Below are 20,759 nucleotides of genomic sequence, written 5' to 3' on the forward strand. Positions count from 1 at the left end.
AAAAGAAGTAAATGTCATTTCATGAGATATGCAATTCCCCATAGATCAAGTAAATGGAACTTTATTGCATGCAAATATTTCATAGTTCGAAGAACTCTGAACAACAAAGCCCTAAACACTTCTGGTCCCAAGAATTTTGGATAAAGGAATCATATCTTCAAAAACTAAATACTACTGTACATATATATAATTTCAGGATTTTCAATAAGCATGTTGCTTTGCATCATTTCCGAAAAATAAAAACGAACAAACAGTATTGGAGATACTTCTGTAACTACACATCAAGCCTTCAAGTAGTATTATGACTTACAGCAGAAACTCTTTATAGATGGTGTAAATCCTTATAGTACAGTAGTACATATAATACCTATTCCGTGGACATTCTACTTTAGGTTGTATTTTCAAACACAAAATAACTAAACAAAGATGCCAAACAACAATAAATAAATGTGCTAGCAAACCTCAAACTCTTAGTATTATCAAGAAATAAGAAAACTATATATTACAAAAGCTGCATGACTTTTACTCAGCTCCACTGAAAAGCTGAAGTGCATAGAAATGTTTTGCATATAAATATACATAGGGCAAATGCAGTGATTATCTACTCCATAATCACATGGAACAAATGATTTTACCAGGTTCAAACATGGAAACTACTTGACTTGATTTGTATGGATGAGACACATGAAAGTATTTTGTCGGCCAGCTACAGACAATAATGACATGAATAAAAACAAGTTTTAAAGTCTGTTTTACATAATCGGTTGAATAAAACAAAATTAAATGGCTTCCTGTTCTATAAAAAGAAGAATAACTTACTTTACTCCTGCTCAGAAATTGCAGCTGAAGGCTGAATTTCAATTGAGGAAAGAATTTAAGATTCTCTACATGAAAATTAGTCAGCAACCACAGGTAGCCTCCCGTCTTAAAATGTCTATGTTTCACTGAATGCCTTAGCGAGCTTAAGAATGCTATCCAACGAGTCAGTCAGAAAGGATAAGAAGATTATTGACGATACTCTAAAATGTGGCACCAATATCTAGACAAAATACAGGTAGTCCCTGGTTATCGGTGGGGTTCGTTCCGGGGGTGTGCTGATAAGCGAAAAAAACCGCCATAATTAAACATAAACTCAGTGATTTGTGGGCCACCATAATGGCGCTTATGGCGCTGATAAGCACCCTTATGGCATGCAGCACCCTTAGGCATGCCATAAGCACCCTTATGGCATGCCATAAGAACCCTTATGGCACGCCATAAGCACCCTTATGCCAAGAACCCTTATGGCACACCATAAGCACCCTTATGGCACCAATAACCGGAACTCATCCCATTACGGCATCATAAATTGCCGATTTTATGGTGCTAAACAACCGCCATAAAACCGGATCGCTGATAACCAGGTCCGCCAATAATTGGGGACTGCTGTACATAACAATAAATTCTCCTTAACTTGAATTGATAAAGATAGCCTTTACATATTAATGAACATTAAGCAAAATAAGACATCCAAATGTGATACAAGTAATGATTTCTTTGGTTAAAGCCCTTACTAGACAGTGCAAACATCTTTCAATGGGTGTTAAGGCCTATCTAGCACCACCCCTGAAATGGAGTAGGGCTGTCAGTGCTTCTCATGCAGTGTACTATAGGCATTACGTACTTGAGGTTCTTTGCAGCGTCTCTTCACTTCTAGCTGTAACCCCTTTCATTCCTTAAACTGTACCTCCGTTAATATTCTCTTTCTTCCACCTTATCTTCCACCCTCTCTATCCACTGATTCATAGTGCAACTCTGAGACTTTCCTCTTTTACTGTCAATCTGTGTTTCAGCACCGAATGACCTCATAGGTCACAGAGCTTGGCCTTTGGCCTAAGTTCTGTAGTCAACTCTATTCTGTCTGGCACTCCTAGCTAAAATATCACCAGCCCTGCCTTCGACATGGCACTTTGCTATGAAGTTTAGTGACTAAAAAGCCAACTTAGGTAAACATTTACAGTATACTTCAGCTGACAAATTAGGTAACATTAAGTTTGCCTAACTCAGTCCACTGAATTCCCTTCAACTGGCATCATACATATTTAGAGAGAAATTTCTAGATTATTTTCTTTGTTTTGAAGTTACATCAAATGATATATGGTGACTGTATGTCATTTGGTGCGCTTGTCTAGTCACAGCATAGTTTGGGGACCTTGCTAAGAGAGAGAGAGAGTTACAAAGAGTTACAAGGATTAGGATGTCTCAAAGACTTGTTAGTCCATTTGAGGAGACATTGTGTGCTTACTTATCTCTAGGAGCAGGTTTTACTGTCATTCACAGTGTCTTAATGATTTTGTCTAGCTTTCTTTTAAACTCTTCCACACTGTTGCTGTTTATAACTTTTGGTAGCAGTTTATTCCATGTGTCACATATCTTGTATGTAAAGAAGTTCCCACAATGCAATGTGTTGTATCTCTTCAGTCATTCCCAAGCAGCACGTAGCTGGCAGGAGGGTTGTTGTTCCTATTTGTAATACTTTACACTTATCCAAGTTAAAAGGCACTTGCCATCTTTTTGACCACGCTCCTATTTTTATTAGATCATTTCTTAAACTTTCCACTGTATCTGGGTCTGCTGCATTTACACCTAGTTTGGTGTCATTTGCAAATTTGGCTATCCTGCTAGTTAAGCCTACATTAATGTAAATCAAAAACAAGAGAGGGCCAAGGACAGAACTATGCTTGTTACATCTGCCCATTCTGTTTCTTCACCATTTATTACGACTCTGATTTCTATAAGTTAGTCAGTCTTCAATCCAGTCTGATATTTCTCCTACAATTCCCAAAGCTTTAACTTTTGTCATTAGTTTCTCGTGAGTAATTTTGTCAAAGACCTTTTGGAAATCTAAGTAGAGTTTATCTATTGCTCTACTACTGTTGTAAATACCACGCATGTTATCAAAAAACTCCAAAAGGTTTGATAGACAGGATCTGTTTTGTCTGAAACTTTGTTGGCTGTTTAGCAACAAGTTGTTTCTATCAATGTGATCCACAATTTGATCTGCAATTGACTAAAAAATTTTACCAACGACCAACGTCAGACAGCTAATTTCCAAACTCTTCTCTTGGACTATTTTTGTAAATTAGTTTCCATCCTTTTGTTCTGCATTTTTTCTGTAGAGTTTATATAGGTGAGGAACTATCTCCTATTTTAATATTTTAACTCTTTAATAAACTTACAATTGACTCTTAACTAAGCAAGAAGGAACCACTGCCTGTTAGGTAATCTTCATTTGTTGTTTATCATATGGTTGCAACACATATTTTCATGCACCAAGACTTCACAATTCTGTATACATAAAGCAATTGACAAACTGGACCTTCACATTAAAGAATCTCATTGCATTAGCAGACTGAAACAAGAACTTAATGGTAATATACATACGTACTGCCAATTCAGCTGTTCATTAAATAGCATTGCATACCTACTTCAAATTTTTCAGGTATTTCAGATTTTGTCTAGTTTTCTTTACCTTGTCTTTATACTGTAAATGACCGTCAATCTATTACAACTGCGCTTACAGCTAGAACATGTTCATTTGTTTATTTTTGTTAAATGCACTCTGTTACTGTAAATATTTTAGCCTTATCATATCTCATACCTCTTACATGCTATTATCTTAGTATGTATAATAGCATCATTATCTATTATTATGAATCCCCTTTGCTTTCCCTATTTAAAGAAATATTTTAGTAAAGCACCAGCCCCATTGATTCTCCTTTTCCTCTCTCTCTACGCATCCCGTTCTCTCGTTCCTCTGTGTTACTCTTTCGTGCTTTGTAGGTAATAAAACGAGTTGACCGTGCGCAATTCGGCCTCACACTGCATAGATCCGAGTTGGGTCTGAGTCAGACTCAGCATACCCTCTGACCTAGTGCGGAGCGTTCACCTGGTGAGCTCCCCCTTTTACTCACATGCCTGAGTGCCCTCACGTGGCAGCCCCTGGCCCTTACTGACGCCTCAAAGAAGTTGACTTCCTTCATCTATGCTCTCACAAAGCAGTATCTCAGGAAAAAGGTACAGTACGGAATTGTGGTGGCAATCAACTTACATATCATTCTTTCCCTGTATCAGTGTTTGTGCAATCCTCCATTGTGATTCAGTAATCCCCACAGCTGTGCCCCCCTTAGAATATTCCTTGGCTTAAGAGCCGTGGTTCCCTAGAAAGTGGCTGTATTAATTTCCTCCCCTTCTCGGTACCCAGTAACGTTTTTGAGCTGTAATTCATTCTTTCTTTACCCTCTAAGGAATCTTAAACTTTATGTTAAGCTCATATACGATGTTTGTATTGCAGGTGTTCTGCAATTTCCTGCTGTGAAGGTGGATCTCCCCTATCCTTATGCTCTGGGCCTGCAAGTGCATGCTACGAATCATCAAGTGTCCTTGAGCGCATGCTCATTGCTCCCAGCAATTGTTCCAGTATTTGGTGTCATGTGAGGTCAGTAGTGTCCTTGCTGGAGCCTTGAATTAGTAGAGTAATATTAAGGTGTACATCTAATTCACCTGTAATTCAATCCTTGTTAGTTCCCTTATGATTTTTTCTGTAACTTGCATTCAGCCTTCAGCTGAACACCCTTATTTTTTGTATCTGATTAGGTTTGATTCGACACCCGCCCCCACCCTTTAGTCGCAGTCAGAAATAAACCTCCATTGCTGGAGCCATCAGACCTAAATCAGATCACTATACATAAGGAAATTAAGACTGATTAGAAGTTTTATATTATCAAAATTGTTTATTTTTTCTATATTTTTCTTGTTCACTTGTTCATCATCAAAATTGTTTATTTTTTCTATATTTTTCTTGTTCACTTGTTCATCGTCTTCAAAATTTTGTCTCAAAAAGCTAGGAACTTCAGAGAACTCTGAGCCTAAGTCAGGTGGAGGAGGGGTTTGTCTGAGAGAAGGGAGGAAAGTCAAAAGACAGGAGATATCCAACCTGAAGGACATCTACTATCCACTTTATTCCACGTGATTGCCATTTGGCCCAATGGACTACCAGGCACCCCCTGACCCATGGCACCAGGAAGGGAGAGGTGCCCTCTCTATCGATGACCCCCTCTGCCCCTGCCTCTGGTGCCCCTACCTGGCTTGTAGGGATGAGACCAAAAGGGGTGTTGATGTTTCTTGACTCAGAAGCTGTAGAAGGCTGAGATATCCTTACAGAAAGACGTACACTTGATTTGCCTCCTGGGAAGGAGCTTTTTTTTGTCTAGATTGCCGTTGAGGTGGAGGAAGAGGAGATGAGAACGAACCTCCGACTTTGATACTGCCTGCTGGACTAGTCTATCTTTAGTATCAGCCTGCTTACTGTCAATCATATCCTCTAACTGTAGTCTTGTGAAGAGAAACTACAATTCAAGGAGGTCCCCATTACTAAGAGCTGGTAATGACTCCAAATCTACTGCACCTGCTACCTTTGAAACAGCTGCATCCCTTATGACCAGGAGAAGGTTACACGACAAAGTACAGCTGAGGTGGCCTAGGTAGGAAAGTGGCCTTAGCCCCCATGAGTCTAATAAAGGAGGTAGAGCTAACAGACCCACCTGCAAAGCAGCACACAGCTATCTTGGCTACTGCAGTGGACCATAAGTCTAACCAGTCTGGAAGACGGAGGAAACAGTAAGACCCCATAGCAGAGGCCTCCTGGGAGGAATACGACAGACACTCAGACCTTATTTGTTCCAGAGTTAATCCAGGCTTAAGGCAGATCACACCAAGATTAAGGTGTCGTGGCATCAGCTGAACAACGTTGGTGGAATAATATTTCCTATGTTGCAGGAGATGAGAGAGGGACTTAGATGACCTACTGGATTGAAGTGAGCTATCCCTATCCAAAATCAGGTCATTAATATGTTTCAAAATAGACTGTGCAAGTCCCAAAAATGGGAGCTCGAACTAAGCTCTAGAATCCCGCTTTGGGCCAAGCAAAGCTTCTACGCCAGTAGGGGTCATCGAAGATTGAGCCTGTGTCCTCCCTTCCAGATTACTGAACTCAAGGATGAGATCAACAACCTCCGAAAATGGAGACAGAAACTTATTGCTTGCCCCTTCCTCTATTATACAGGAAAAAAACAGCACAGCAATATGGCGTAGCCTACCAATCTGATCCTAATTTCCCACCTTGTGGAAAAAACCAGTGGCTCCAAATCTCAACAAATATAAGCCTAATTGTTAAAATTTTAGGGAACTAAAACTTTTCACTTATGCACTCAACTTGCATCTTGGTTAAATTCTTCCATGGTGGTTGAACAAAATCTCACGAACAAATTACCCAAAGTGAACCCCTGGGACATCCAACTTTTGCACAGACCAGGCATGTAATGGGGAAAATGGATGCCAAGCACACTGTTGCCACATCTGTGTGAGAAGGATGAGGGGAAAACCAAGGCAGATACTGTAGACAAGAGACAGAGCCTTCTTGCCTTGAGCCATTTATATATTCTATCACTGTGCCAACAAGCACTAGTATTCTGGCCAAGACCAACAATAAGAGAATTCTTTGAGATTGGTTTGTCTGTCTTATGGCGCCCTGGGGAAACAATAAGAGTAACTCCTTTGTGTTAAACAACAGCTACGCTATCAAATACATATATGTACTACTACTATGAGATTCAGAGCCTTTGCCCCGGTGTTTTTCTGGAGTAACTTTTTCTCTGTGCATTTGACAAAGATTTTACTTAGCCATATTATACTTTCCATCCTTACCTAATTTTTGGCAGCATGCTTTATTACTTATATGAGAAAATAGTATGTTCATAAGAGTAAAATAGAGCAGCCGAAGCCAGTGGCAAAATACTCTAATGTATGGGTTCAAAGTTATACGTGACGTAAACATATGATGTTTACGTCAAGGCTTCAAGAATGGCGGCTATGATAAGTCATTGTCCCCGTGGTTGCAGGACAGCTTTTGTGATTCGACTTGCACGATTGTTTAGAAGTGAGGAGGCCGTGGCAAACCCTATGTAAGCTTGAACAGGCAAATGAATATTAGGGCCCTTTTTGGGTTAGGAGTACACCCGGACATCCAAGGCTACCATGTTTTTGTCATTCCGTAAAAACACCGGGACACCAGCTACGAATCTCATAGTAGTATATATATAAAATTATGTGATGCGTAAATATGAGCTGGGTTCCTATGAGCACCAGTAGGTTACAAGGCCTAGAACTACAAGCATTATTTATTGTCTCATCTATTTCAGACATTTACAGAAAACTGTAACCATGTGTGATAGTGCCACAAAACCTCTTCTCCTTACAAACAAAATTACTTTTTTGGGAGGTAGGTATTTACAATTTGCAAATTTGTTGTGAACAAATGCTAAAACAACCATAATTTGAAAATATCTAAATTAAGCTTAATATCTAAATTAAGGTGAATCAAAATGATACTCAATACTGCAAGATCAGATAAATATTATAAAATACTAAAACTTACAGTGCAATGCTAATTTACGCGATGTACATTTCATCTACTCTACAAACATACATAAAAATACAAGGTTATATAACTCCATCCCACCAAGTATTCCTGAAGGAGTATAGGAGAATCAGGCGGATAAGGATCGTCAGCTTTACACCAGTTTAACTGATTTTCAAAAATATAAATAAAAACCAACATTAATTAAGAAATAAAGAACACTCTTGCCAACATTTGCAGTATTACAGCATATGTTTAAATACACCTTATTTTAAAATAGCACACATTTGCATCCTATAGAGAAATTCCTACCATTTTATTGGTGCCCTGATATACAGAACTGCATTTAATAAACATTTAGATTACGTTGGGTTAGACTATTATCACTACTATCATAAAAACTAGATCATTTCTTGCCTTCCAAGACAATTTTTCTTACTGCAGCTCTTTTTATTACATGTTATATCATTACCCAACATTAAATGGTCAAGCACCATCCCAAAATAACAGGTCAGTTGTCTTTATTAAAATATATACGTAAAGATAAATGTTTAAAAACAACTCACACAAACTGCAATTCACCTTTTAAGAACACCCCCAGTAAAACAACAAAGATGTAAAAGACTTTTCAAACTTTAGAATAGATTGCAGGTGTACTAAAAATTCTACTCTCAAAAATAATTTTCCTTAATTTCAGTATGTTGAGGATAGCCTCCTCATTACTACTGTCTCAGTTATAACAGATATGTTATGATAAAGTCTTTAAATGCCTAGTATTATCATTTATAAAACTAATATTGTTCCAGTGCTGATGTACATATGAGAATAAGAGATTTGACTCACCTTTCTTGAAAGGTCATGATCTTTATCATGAACTGCAGTCAAGTGCAGTATAGCTAACCGTGTGCTGAGTATGGGAGAACTCTTGAAGAGAGAGAAGAGCGATTCCTTTGTAACACGTACCTCCACAGTCATCTGATTGACACCATCTATAAAAGTCATGCTGCGACCAGAGGTGACCTTACCACCAATTATCTGTATTTATATAAAATTTAAAAAATGACATCAGCAAAGTAGGTAAAGGATCTCAAAAATGTATAAGCAATTTCATTTGTACTTTTATTCCAATGAAATCAAGATTTCTTCCGTTACAACTCACATCTTCAACAGAAGTGTGCAGCAATAAATATGGGTCCTCCAGTTTCCTTTTACAAGTCAGTGCAATAAAAACCATTTTAACATAAGAAACATGAACTAATGTCAGACTAAAATTGACTGATTCCTTTGCATTTTATGTTATGTAGATAAATATGTTTCATGTAGACAACTGTCTGCAAAAATCTATTACGTAACAATAACTAACCTGAAATTCAACCTGGACCTATCAGTGAGTGCCTCATTACCTAAGGCAGGGTTGAAAACTAATGAACTTTATTCTGAATGCCAAAAAAATAGTTAGTGAGTACCCCATCAGGGCCAACAAACAGAAAGAGGAAGTCATCTTGGAGACTCAACATTAGTTGCTAAGTTACTCTAGCAAGACCAGTGAACAGAAGTGAAATTGACTTCATGTCATAACTAATGCAATTAGAGTACACAACTAATGAATGTAGCATCCAATGTGTATAAAGAGTAAATTTACCTGAAACTTTACAATGATACCCTGCTATAACACTTACTTGTAACGAGAACAGTATTAAAAAATTTTTCTGCCATTCCTTCAAAACTAATTTCATAATGATCAATTTCATTTTGCAAAATTAAATACAATAATTTCTTCTATAATGTGGTAAACCAACATCATGAATTAATTACAAATTTCTGTGACGGCTAAATGCGTTTGTTTGAGATAAAAACTAACCTGATATAATTGTGCATTGGGAAGAAGTTGAGCTGGAGGGGTTGTAACAATGTGGTTGTTGGGCAAATGGTCCAGGCCAATATCAAGCATGTGCATACAAACACCAGGCACAATCACCAACAAATAGTGTTCTGAAATAAAATGACAGCCTTAAGAAAAGAGCACAAAAATAGCACAGTTTTATTAATACAGGCAGTCCCCGGGTTACGACGGGCTCGGCTAACGACGTTCCGAGGTTAAGGCGCTTTTCTATTATATTCATCAGAAATTATTTCCGGGGTTACAACGCATGCTCCAGGGTTACGACGCCTACAACGCTCATCTGGCAGATGAAATATGACACCAAAAATGCAAAATAATCAATATTTGAAGGCTTTTTTGATGAAAAATGCAATAAGAATGCAGTTTACAGAGTTTTCAATGCACCCAAAGCATTAAAAGTAAGGTTTTCTTAGGATTTTTTATGATGTTCCGGCTTACGATGATTTATGGTTACAACACGTCTCAAGAACGGAACCCCTGTCGTAACCCAGGGACTGCCTGTACTATGTCACTCGATGATACCCTAATAATACGGTATAATCACACACCAGTCCTAAGGAGCATGAACCCACCCATCCATAACTAATGGCTCCCAAGAGAGTAGACTGATATCCCTTAGTGCCTACCCATAAAGCTGAATTAACATTCACATTAATCTTGAAAAACTAAAAGCAGAAAAAGCCCTGATCTCAGAGACAAAGGCTTATGTAGCTTTGCCTTCTCCCATGTAGTCATAAGCCCCTGAGATGATTATTTTGAGCCAATAAGAAATATTATTCCTCAATACCAGCTTTCTGAAACAACCTGGTCTGGAAATATTTTGATTGCAGACCTCTATTCTATGAAAGATCACCTAGATCACTCTAACTGGGTCACTAGGTACTGGGCACAGTAGAAATTACAGTAATTTATGTTATGCACGTAAGAGGAGAGTGAAAAGATGAAAAAGGGTGAAGTGGATCAGGGTAAAAATGGATTACGGTAAAAATGGATCGGGGTAAAAATGGGTCGGGGGTAAAAATGGATCGGGGTAAAAATGGATCAGGGGTAAAATTGGATCGGGGTAAAAATGGATTGAGACAGGGTTAAAATGGATCGGGTGTAAAAATGGATCGAGGCGGGGTTAAAATGGATTGGGGGTAAAAATAGCTCAGGGGTATAAATGGATCGGGGGTAAAAATGATTTGGGGGGGTGGTAAAAATGGATTGGGGTTAAAAATGAATCAGGGGTATAAATGGATCGGGGGTAAAGATTGATCTGGGGTAAAATCGCGGTAAAAATGGATCAAGGGTAAAAATGGATCAGGGGTAAAATTGGATCGGGGGTAAAGATTGATCTGGAGTAAAATTGGGGTAAAAATGGATTCGGGGTAACAATGTTTATGCAAATACAGTTTAATATGAATGTCAATTATTAATATCATTAGTACGTTACCTCCAAACAGTGAGTATGTTGGCAGCACAGAATGGGCATGACCCCATGGCACTCCTGGTACAACACTGTGTAGTACACAACCATGATGAAGAAGTGTTACTGAATATGCCAAGTACACTTCACAACTCTCTGGATCAGCAGGCGTTTCTGCTAGACGTGACTGCAAACAAAAAAAATAATTTTCAGAACAATAGTATAAAGCCTTTATCTTGTAGATCCAAACTATCGCTGTTCTATAGCCTCACACTTTAGCACTCAAAAGGCCAAATGACAAAGAATTTGCAAAGATGACAACCTTGTTCCCCAAGAGTGTGATATTTGCTCTTCAATAGGACAACCACTTCTTACCCATCTTCCTCAGTTTCTAAGCTTCACTTTTGAAATACTGCATTCAAGCTTAACTGGAGGGAATAAGTTGTGGAATGGGAGAACTGGGTGTCTGCCACTTTGGCTCAAAACTCTGGGTGTCATGTACTTCGACACTATGAAATAGAGTACTATTCATAAACTATTACAAGATATAAAAACAATTGGCCTATGTGCAGTAGTATATGTATCTTGTTTTAATTAGATGAAAATATAATTTACATTTTACATATAAAGAAATTATAAAAATGATAAGACTTAACAAATATGGAGCTTTATTTCGATTTTATAGGGTAATTATCCAGTAAGAATGAGGCCACTCAGGCATTCCACATCAATCTTGGTTCCATATCTTAAGCTAGTTTCATAAAGTCTACAACTGACACCTTTATTTTTTTTAACTACTTTGGTTGTTCATGTATAGCTCATGAATGTTCATCACATTCACTTCTGCCATTCTGTACAGGTAGTCCCCGGTTATCGATGGGGGTTCCATTCCCGAGGGGGTGCCGCTAAGCAAAAACCGCCATTAACCGGAACCCGGCTTGTTATGGCGCCATAAATTGCTGATTTTATGCCGCTTGACGAGCGCCATAAAACTGGATCACCAATAACCAAGACTGCTGATAACCAGGGACTGCCTGTATTTAACATAATCCATTTATGAAAACAAAATGGTGGGACACTGAATGCATACTAAATCATCATTGCAATCAATGTTTGTGCACAAGTAAAAAATACCGCGTAAACTAAGGAGGATTTCAAACATCACCATCTAGCAACAACTAATAGGTTTAATAATATACTAACAGAGTATGTAGTCTAAAAGTACTTCCTGATAGTAGCAAAGACTGGTTATTGAATTGTATAAGTTCCAAAATCCGACACAGATGGTAGTTTTCGTAAAAATAGTACATACTCAATAAGAAATACCAAGTAAAAAAAATCAGTTCATACTGCCAAAATCTACAATGCTAAGTAGACAAGATATTTAATGGGTTCAGCACTCAAACAGCCAAGCCAAAACATACCCAACCTCGGAAAAGAGACCTGATTGGAAGACAATGACTTTTATCTAAGAAATAAAATTGTTGTCAACAAAAGTTTAAGTCCATGTACATGGCGCAAATCATTGTCTAATTTCTTTTTTTCCTTTGAATTTTCAGCTGAAAACCTTTATGGATAGGCAGCAAAACATAAATCCAAAATCTACCTGCAGAGAGAGACAAGTTAAAGGAAAAGATGATAAATAAATACTGTCAGGGAATAGAAAATAAAACTGATAAACCTGATATTCAGGAGACATCAGCAAATGGCAAGATTGAATTTGCTCTTAGCTGAAATATTTAGGATCTGAAGATTCCACAACTGCACTAGGTAAATTATTCCACATTTCAGTTGTAGCCAAGATAAAACTCCAAGGACACTGAATACGTACAGTGGTAAAACTGATGCTAAAAAAGGCCCACACTGTTTGCAGCAGAAGCCTGCATAGTGTTACAAACAACAACAACTGGGTCAAGTAAAGAAGAGTACAAATGTTGTTATTCAATGTAGTATTTTATGCAACAAACACAATGAGCTCACTTTCTGTCAATGCCACAAGTCAACAATAAGAATAGGCAAAATAAACTTGATTGAAGACAGAACTCTATCCATGAGTTTGAGATAAGTTGGCGCAGGAAGACCACACTGGAGAACAGTACTCCAAACAAGAATGAGGAAAAGAATTAAAACATTTTAAAATTTTGCAGAAGCAATATTAAATATATATTTCTCAAAAGTAAATTTCTTATCAAAGTTATACCTAAAATCTCGAGTCATTGAAATTTAAAACCATACCATTTAAATGAAAGTCAGTATGCAAAGGAAAAGAGTTCTGGATTGACACTCATACTTTGAGTTTGAGAAGGTTTAAACTTCATGCCCTAAAGCCTACTCCATTCGATGATAATGTGCCAAATCTCTATTCAAGGATTCTGCAACCACAGACCTAAGGCAAGGGAAGGAACACCAGCTAAAAGTGCAATCAGTTTGTTCTTCAGGCCTTGCCACTTGTAACTTGTAAATATAGATAATAAATAGCAACAGTCCAACAACAATACCTTGAGGATACTTGACATTTCTAAAACTACTACGTTACGTATTCTGGGTTCTTCCTATTAAAAATTCATTTCAAATATTAGAAAACATCCATCAACTCCAATTAACATTAGCTTGTATAGGTAAGTGCTTCATGATTCACATGGTCAAAAGCTGCACTAAAATTTTGATTGACCACACATGCCTCTGCATCATCAACAAGAGCACTCTGTAAGACAGAAGATGTTGACAAGAGTTCATAGTACCATGGCCTTTACAAAAACCAAACTGTAATGCTGGTTGCAGATCATTACCTTCAATAAACCTGCAAAGATGCTTAGAGAGCAGCATCTCAAAATAACCTTAGATAAAACAGTTCTAGTAATTAAAGTTGGCCTACATTCACAAAGGCATGAGGACAGATTCAGTCCCTTTGGTAATACAGCAATGTTTCCTTTCCTCCAACTCACTCACTCACTCCGGTGGCTCTCGGGCCTCTTGCACCAGACCTCTCTACATTCCCCTGTTGAGTGCTGCATTTCTCCAGTTATTCTCAGGATCCTCCATTCCCAATTCTCTTAGATCTCTAAACACATTATCTTTCCATCACATCCTCGGTTTCCTCACCAGACTTCTGCCTTCTACTGATCCTTCCTTAACCACTTTAGGCATTCTCCCCTCTTCCATGCTAACCACATGTCCAGCCCAATGTATCCTCTACGATCTTACATAGCCAGTTTTCAGCGGTTGTCTGGTTGAATCTCTCATTTCTGTGTTGTTCTTTCTTCTCCAAACACTTTCATTTATATCATAAATGGGACCTGTTATCATTCTAAAAAAAAATTTTATTTTAAAAGCCAGCAGTCTCTGTTCTTGACATTTAGTCAGTGTCTAGGTCTCACAATTATTCATTACTACTGGCCCGATAATGGTGTTGTCAGTTCTTAATTCAGTAGACCTTGTGATGTTTCTTCTCTTTAAAAGGTTGTCAACTGAAAAAAGCATCAGTTCCCTACTGTAATTCTAGTCAAATCCTCTCTCTCCATCTCATTTCTGGATGTTAACAGACTTTAAATATCTAAATTCCCTCATGTTCTCAATACCTACCATATTTTGTTGCTGCCGCTGTTGCTGGTTGATCCTTGACAACCTCATCCATTTGGTTTTACTTCCTCTGATCTCTAGTCTTACTCTGGCAGCAGCTTCGTTGAATGGTATGTACAACGTTCTATATTTTGTAGTAGTATGTATATCTATACCTAAGAAATCAACATAATCTGCAAATGCAAGGACTTTGGCATTTGTATCTCCCAAGATAACCACATCCTCAACTTCCTCAAAACTGCATTATATTTTCTCTAAAATTAGATTAAGCAACATTGGAGATAAAAGGCAGCCCTGTCTCAAAATTGTTTTAATTTAAAAAAACTCAGTCATTTCCCTTCCCACCTGGACACAACTCTTACTATTCCTGTAGCATACTTACCAAGTTTATAAGCTTTTCCGGCATACCAATTCCTTCATAACATATTCCACACTGATGGTCTATGGATGCTATCATAAGCTTGTTGAAAGTCGACAAAAACCTGCTACATATCTATATTATACTCCCAGTGTTTTTCCATTATCTGTCTAATAGTAAAAATTTGGTCAATTGCTAATCTTCCTTCTCTGAATCCACATTCATATTTTCCCAATGCTGTCTCTATGTAAGGTTCTAATTTATCTTTTATAATTTTGGCTAGTGCCTTATAGCATGTTGGAAGAAGTGTAATCCATCTATAACTAGCACAGTCTGATTATGTCCCTTTTCATGTACCGTTTTCCATGTTGTTGGCTTCTCTTCTGTTCTCCAAATCATTATTAGAAACTCACAGATCTTTGAGTGAAACATCTCACAGCCATTCTTAAGGAGCGTTGCTATGTTATCTAAGCCAGGTGCCTTATTATTCTTCAGGCTGTTAATTGCATTCTTCCCATCTATCAGCATTGGTTCCTCCACTCTCAAATCTGGTGCCTGCATGTGTTTCCCTTCAATAGGATACCCTGGGTCTTCTCTATTTAACACCTCACAGAAAAGTTTTTCCATATCTCCAATACTTTGTCCTCCTATACCGTAATACTTCCATTTGAACTTTCACTATTCTGCTTTTCGCTTGGTATCCATTCTTTATTTTCCTGATACCCCTATAGCCTTCCCTTATCCCACCATTTCTCATGCTTCTGTCCATGTCATTCAGTTCCTTATTTAATGCCTCTCTCTTCTTTCTTGCTTATTCTTCTTACTGCCCTTCTTTTCCCTGACGTTTTCTCCTAGTAATAGTATGAATCTAAAGAGCTATGAAATCAGCAATCTTTTCATAAAAGATGAGAAAGATTACATTAGGGTCTATGCCTACATTATTGACAACCCCTGGAAACATGGTTTTGGCTTTCCTAGACATGACAGCCCTTGAACACAGTCTAGGCTCTGGAAAGCATGACTGAGGCAACACCACAGGCTCACCACACTGTTTGCTCACAAAGACTTGAGACATAAACTCTGCCCTCTGTTTAAGGAACATCTTCACAGTCTCAGTATAACCTCTCTCAGGTCTCTCGTAGACCAACTGAGCTTGACTTCTAGGCTCAATGATTTTACACACAAGTAGTCCAATAAATGATTCCTCCAAAAATGGTAAGATTCTTGTTTTTCAACGTAGGCAAGCTTACATGTGGCATTGAACCATGGCTTATCTTTACAACAAGACTTGAAAATTTTAAGAAGGAATTCTCATCTCAATAAGTCTTAAGGGGATCACTCCACCACTCAATAATATTTGGACTTCTATAAATACTGCTTCAACTGAGCTCATTAACACCATGGTGAATCCCATCCCAACTGGCCTGGAATTTCAAATAAACTGTTCTTAAAAACCTAACAACCGGAACAACCTGATCCCTCTCCACATTAACCTTGATCAAACAATGATCAGATGAACCTCCTAGCAAACCTAATCCACAATATACAATCTCTGTAAATGCTGTGAAAACAAGGTCAAGACAACAACCAGATTGGTGTGTGGGTTCATTTATTAACAACTCACAACCAGAAATAGTGGAGAAATCTAGAGCAGCAAAACCATGAATTCTGTGGTGATGACTGAGCTCAGCCATTCATGGAGATGAGCATTGTAATCTTGTAGTCTTCTTCCTGAACTGCTGATATTTTGGTAAGCAAGCAGCCATAAATAATCATCCAAATCGAGGTTCCTATAGCTAGCAAAAACAACTATTTATTACTCTTCCACAGACTTCAACAAAATGTATTTCATGACATCTTCACTAATACAGTGGCTACGAGATGTGAAGACATCTTATCTAATATACAGTCTTCCCAAAGACCATTAGAATGGCATTATGCTTGAGTAAAGTGGGCTTCTTTAACCTTGCAGTTCTGAAATATATTGCAAATCAGATACAAGAATTGCAGGACAAAAGAGATTGTCAAAATTAACAGCAGCAACATCCAAGTCCTTTTTATTCCTATATAATCCATGGACATCACTAAATAACATTTCTGTTATTGATTATGTGGATTAACTTGAATACTGCCATCAAAAAGCAACATGTAAAATACACTTTGTATTATTGTGGACCCTTTAGAACAATATTTGCGAACTTAATAAAAACAATAACTGGAATGATATATGTGTAAATGTAAAATCAATATTGTATTAAAAAGTGTATGCCCATAAAAATACAAAATTATCACCAGAATGAAACTGGTCAACTGGGAGGAGCCAGCAAACCCAGCAAGGATAAGTATACCTGCAGATTTGCCAGAAACTGAAGGAAGGAAAGTATTGGAGGTTTCGAAATTGAATTCGTGGGTAAAGATAGAGAAAAAGAAAATATGGGTACTGCATCCTCTTACTAAACCCCAAAACATCCTCAGCCTCTCTACTAAGCCTTCCCTGCACACCATTTGAAAAAAAAGAAGGAAACAAGAAGGAACTGAAAAAAAAATGTGCTTGAGTGTACCCCCAAGCAAAGAAACACCAATCCATGACAGTGGAATAACCCCTGTATAAAGGTCACTGATTAGCCAAGACTGAAGAACAGTGGTATATTTTGGAGTGGCCTTCTCCTAGAAGAAATGTCTACTGGGCAAGTGTGTCTCTTCTACACAAGGAAGGGCAGGTCAAAAGGGGTGAGAAGTGTTATGGAGTGGACATCAACTGTAAAAGATATGTAATGAATAAGTCAGACTATTCTGAGTTGGTTTAAGCATAAGAAAAGTCCAGGACCAGAGAGATGCAACAAAAGACTATACTAGTCAGTCTTAGAAGGGACCTTAGTCTCCTAAGTGATAGCCTCTCAATAGGCAGCTGGTGTCTTGGCCAACTTTCCCTTCAAAAGAAGTAGGAAAGAATTTTCACTAGATATAAGCAGCACTGCCCCTCAGTTGGTCATGTTTTCAACTGATGTAACTAGCTGATGAACTTGGTTTATTGATTGACTGACTTATTTAGGATTCTCGTGTCATGTTATCAATGGTCACTAACAATGGTGTCTTTTCAAAACAATTAATAATCAAAACTCAATTATGAAAGTTTAAAACCATAAAAATTAATAACATGCAATTAATTAAATATTTTGCAGCTGCCAAGCTTTTGAAATGTATCTGAATTCCATTTAGCATCATATATTACAACCTCTTTAACAATCTGAGTAAGGATGTACCTTCTCCCCTCACCATGGGCCTCAGAGTTATTGACATCTAAGGTCCCAGAGACTGGTGCATTTGAACAACAAATGCCTCACTGTCATAGAGGCTAAACAATCTTCACATAATACCTGGTGATCACCACCTATCTAGTATTTGAGTCAGGCGAGTATGACCTTTGCATAGTTAGCATAGTGCCCTTTCCTGTCTTTGGGTCACATTTTCATTCTTCCAGAGATACAAAGCCTTTGATTTCTGTCATTTTGTTCTGATCTACTAATTCTCAATTTCTTTTCCTGATACGTGTATCTTGAAGTAAGATTGTATAACCCACACTGATATGCTCTGCATCTTATTTACAAGCAGCAGCTTCTTCACTTTGGTACTATCTGACAGTTCATACAGTAAGCAGATAAAGTGTAAGCACAATGTTTATGAAATGAACATTTGTCAGAAGATTTAACATTTTAATAAAGATGAGATGGATGTCAAAATATGTAAAATTACAGTATTGCAAAGGCTCTAGTCTGACTTTAGGTAACGGCATTCTCTCATCCTCTATTAGTAAATTAAGAGATATTACAGGGTCTTCAAAGGGAGAATTATCATTCTAGCATTTGGAGCCTTGTAACCTTTTCCAAATACATCTAGGACAAGTCTCATATTTCCTCTTCTGTGAAGTCATCAAGATCATTATCAAACATGAATTAACTAGCATAGCTAGATTTTAGATTTTTTTTGTCTATCATCATCTACTCTTCATTCATTTTCATAATTTAGCATGTACAACTGACTTAATTCTAAATAACTAAGAACATAGCTTTTCCCAAATTGAGATATGTCTCCATGTTAAATTGTTCCTTCTTTCTTTTGCAAATCCTTGCGAATCATTAACATCACTCTAATGCCTCGTGCTGCTAAGGGCCACTGTCCACCCATTTCTAGTTCCATCTTTGCTGTTGGGTTTTATTCATTCACACAGTAAGTATATATAAGTAATAAAATTAACCCTCATTATTATTACATCATTTAACCCATACTGTACAAGAACAAAAATAGGATAATTAGCCAAAGATTTTGGATAGTCTAGCTAAGATAAGAGTTAATCATGAGTGCACAGTAGTCTAAGTGTATTATGTTAACTTTATACTTATGCTGGTGTTTGTTGATTTTCTTTTTGGGAAAATGTTTAATACTCTACAATACTAAGTATATACTTTTTTGGTCAGTTGTATATGGTTAGCAATCAGTGTTGCCAAGCGCAGAGAAACGACCAAAAGTGCGGAGAGGATTCGAGGGGGAGGCATTGAATGCAGAGCTGAGGTCTGCACTCCTCACGTATGCGGCACTGTAGGTCCGCATAGTATATATGCGTTTAAAACTTTTCTCCATTAATAAAAAATTATTGAAATTATATAATATTTTTGAAAATACTAATATTTTTGAAAAATGAACCATTTTCACTGGTCTCGAGTGTTCGTGAGCCAATATCAGATACGATAATGTACGATTTTCAATTAAGAACCGATTTTATCAACAGCAGATGACGTAACCCAATGCATTCATTCTATAGGTCCAGAGCAATCTTCAATTTGCCTTTGTAATTATATATGTATATAGGTTAGTAAAATTTGGTTAATTTGTGAAATCTTAGGGTGAAGACTGACTTAAATTAATGTAAACTCAGTCATGTGTAACGAGTTTTTATTTATTTTTTTGAGAAAACAACTGCATATATGTGTTAAGCAATTTCATTAGTTGAAGTGATTCAACTTATTATAACCGAATAAGTTTCGATATCAGTATGCTAGAAAGTGGTGTATTATAATCGTGGATTTCATTATATTAATGTAGCTTATTGATAAAAAAAGGACCAATTATGATGTGCTCTTTTCCATTCGTTTGGCTTAGGATTGGCACATGTAAACCATAAATCATGCTGTCCATTCTCTTGGGGAAATATCTCATTTCAAAATATCCGGATCATAAAAGGTGGCATATAGACCTACATGTTTCATATCGTTTTTGTCAGTTTACAATGTTTATGGCATTAATTTTAAGCCTAGACCTATGTTATATATTTGGTTGTTTATTATCATTAATACTTCAGCAAACGTTTGATTTAACATACAGCATATTACCTAAAGTGACAAATGTGGCTTAAAAAAAGAAAATAAAGAATAAACTACTTATGAATATCGGAGGATTTATGGAGCTTGTCAACTTACTCTGTGGCGAACGTAAAGAAATGAATGCAAAACCAACCGTTTTTAGTATAGAAATACATTTTAAAGCAGTTTTTTGTAACTTTCCACTTTTTGCTGAGAACTTTATGAATACATTTACTTGCCCTTGTTCACTTTGTAGCCTAATTTACGCATCAAATCATATACAACAATCATAACTATAAAACAGTAATCACACACACCCACACAAATCACACATATATATAATATATATGTATATCGAATGTAATAAACCAGCTTCAAGACCGAACATTGTCAGCGTATCTCGTTCGATTCTAAATTTTACTATAATTAAAGTTACGTAATGTTTCAAAATATATGAAGCACCTGAATTTCAGAAAGGGGAAAATCTAACTCTGAAAAGGTTTAATTAGTAAACCCAACTCATATACTGGTAAAGATACGGTTAATATAATATAAATTTCGTCTAGTTAGTGTTGCAACATAACATTGCTTGGCAATTAACACTAGCTACTGCGGAGCTAGTTTCTCGGTGATGTGCGGACTTCGCGGCAACCCTGTTAGCAATGTTCATAATTGGTATTGTAAGTCTTGACCAAGCC

General features: G+C 37.2%; 1 protein-coding gene across 1 annotated transcript in view; it reads right to left on the reverse strand.

The window, feature by feature from the left end:
• The window catches only part of LOC135219961 (protein pigeon-like), a 198,669-nt gene that overhangs the window by 106,674 nt on the left and 71,236 nt on the right, over positions 1–20,759 (reverse strand). The window contains 3 exon segments of the mRNA XM_064257205.1: positions 8,300–8,491; positions 9,318–9,448; positions 10,795–10,954. Of these exon segments, the coding sequence (XP_064113275.1) occupies positions 8,300–8,491; positions 9,318–9,448; positions 10,795–10,954 (483 nt within the window).

The sequence above is a fragment of the Macrobrachium nipponense genome, chromosome 1 (assembly GCF_015104395.2).
Source record: "Macrobrachium nipponense isolate FS-2020 chromosome 1, ASM1510439v2, whole genome shotgun sequence".
NCBI lineage: Eukaryota > Metazoa > Arthropoda > Malacostraca > Decapoda > Palaemonidae > Macrobrachium > Macrobrachium nipponense.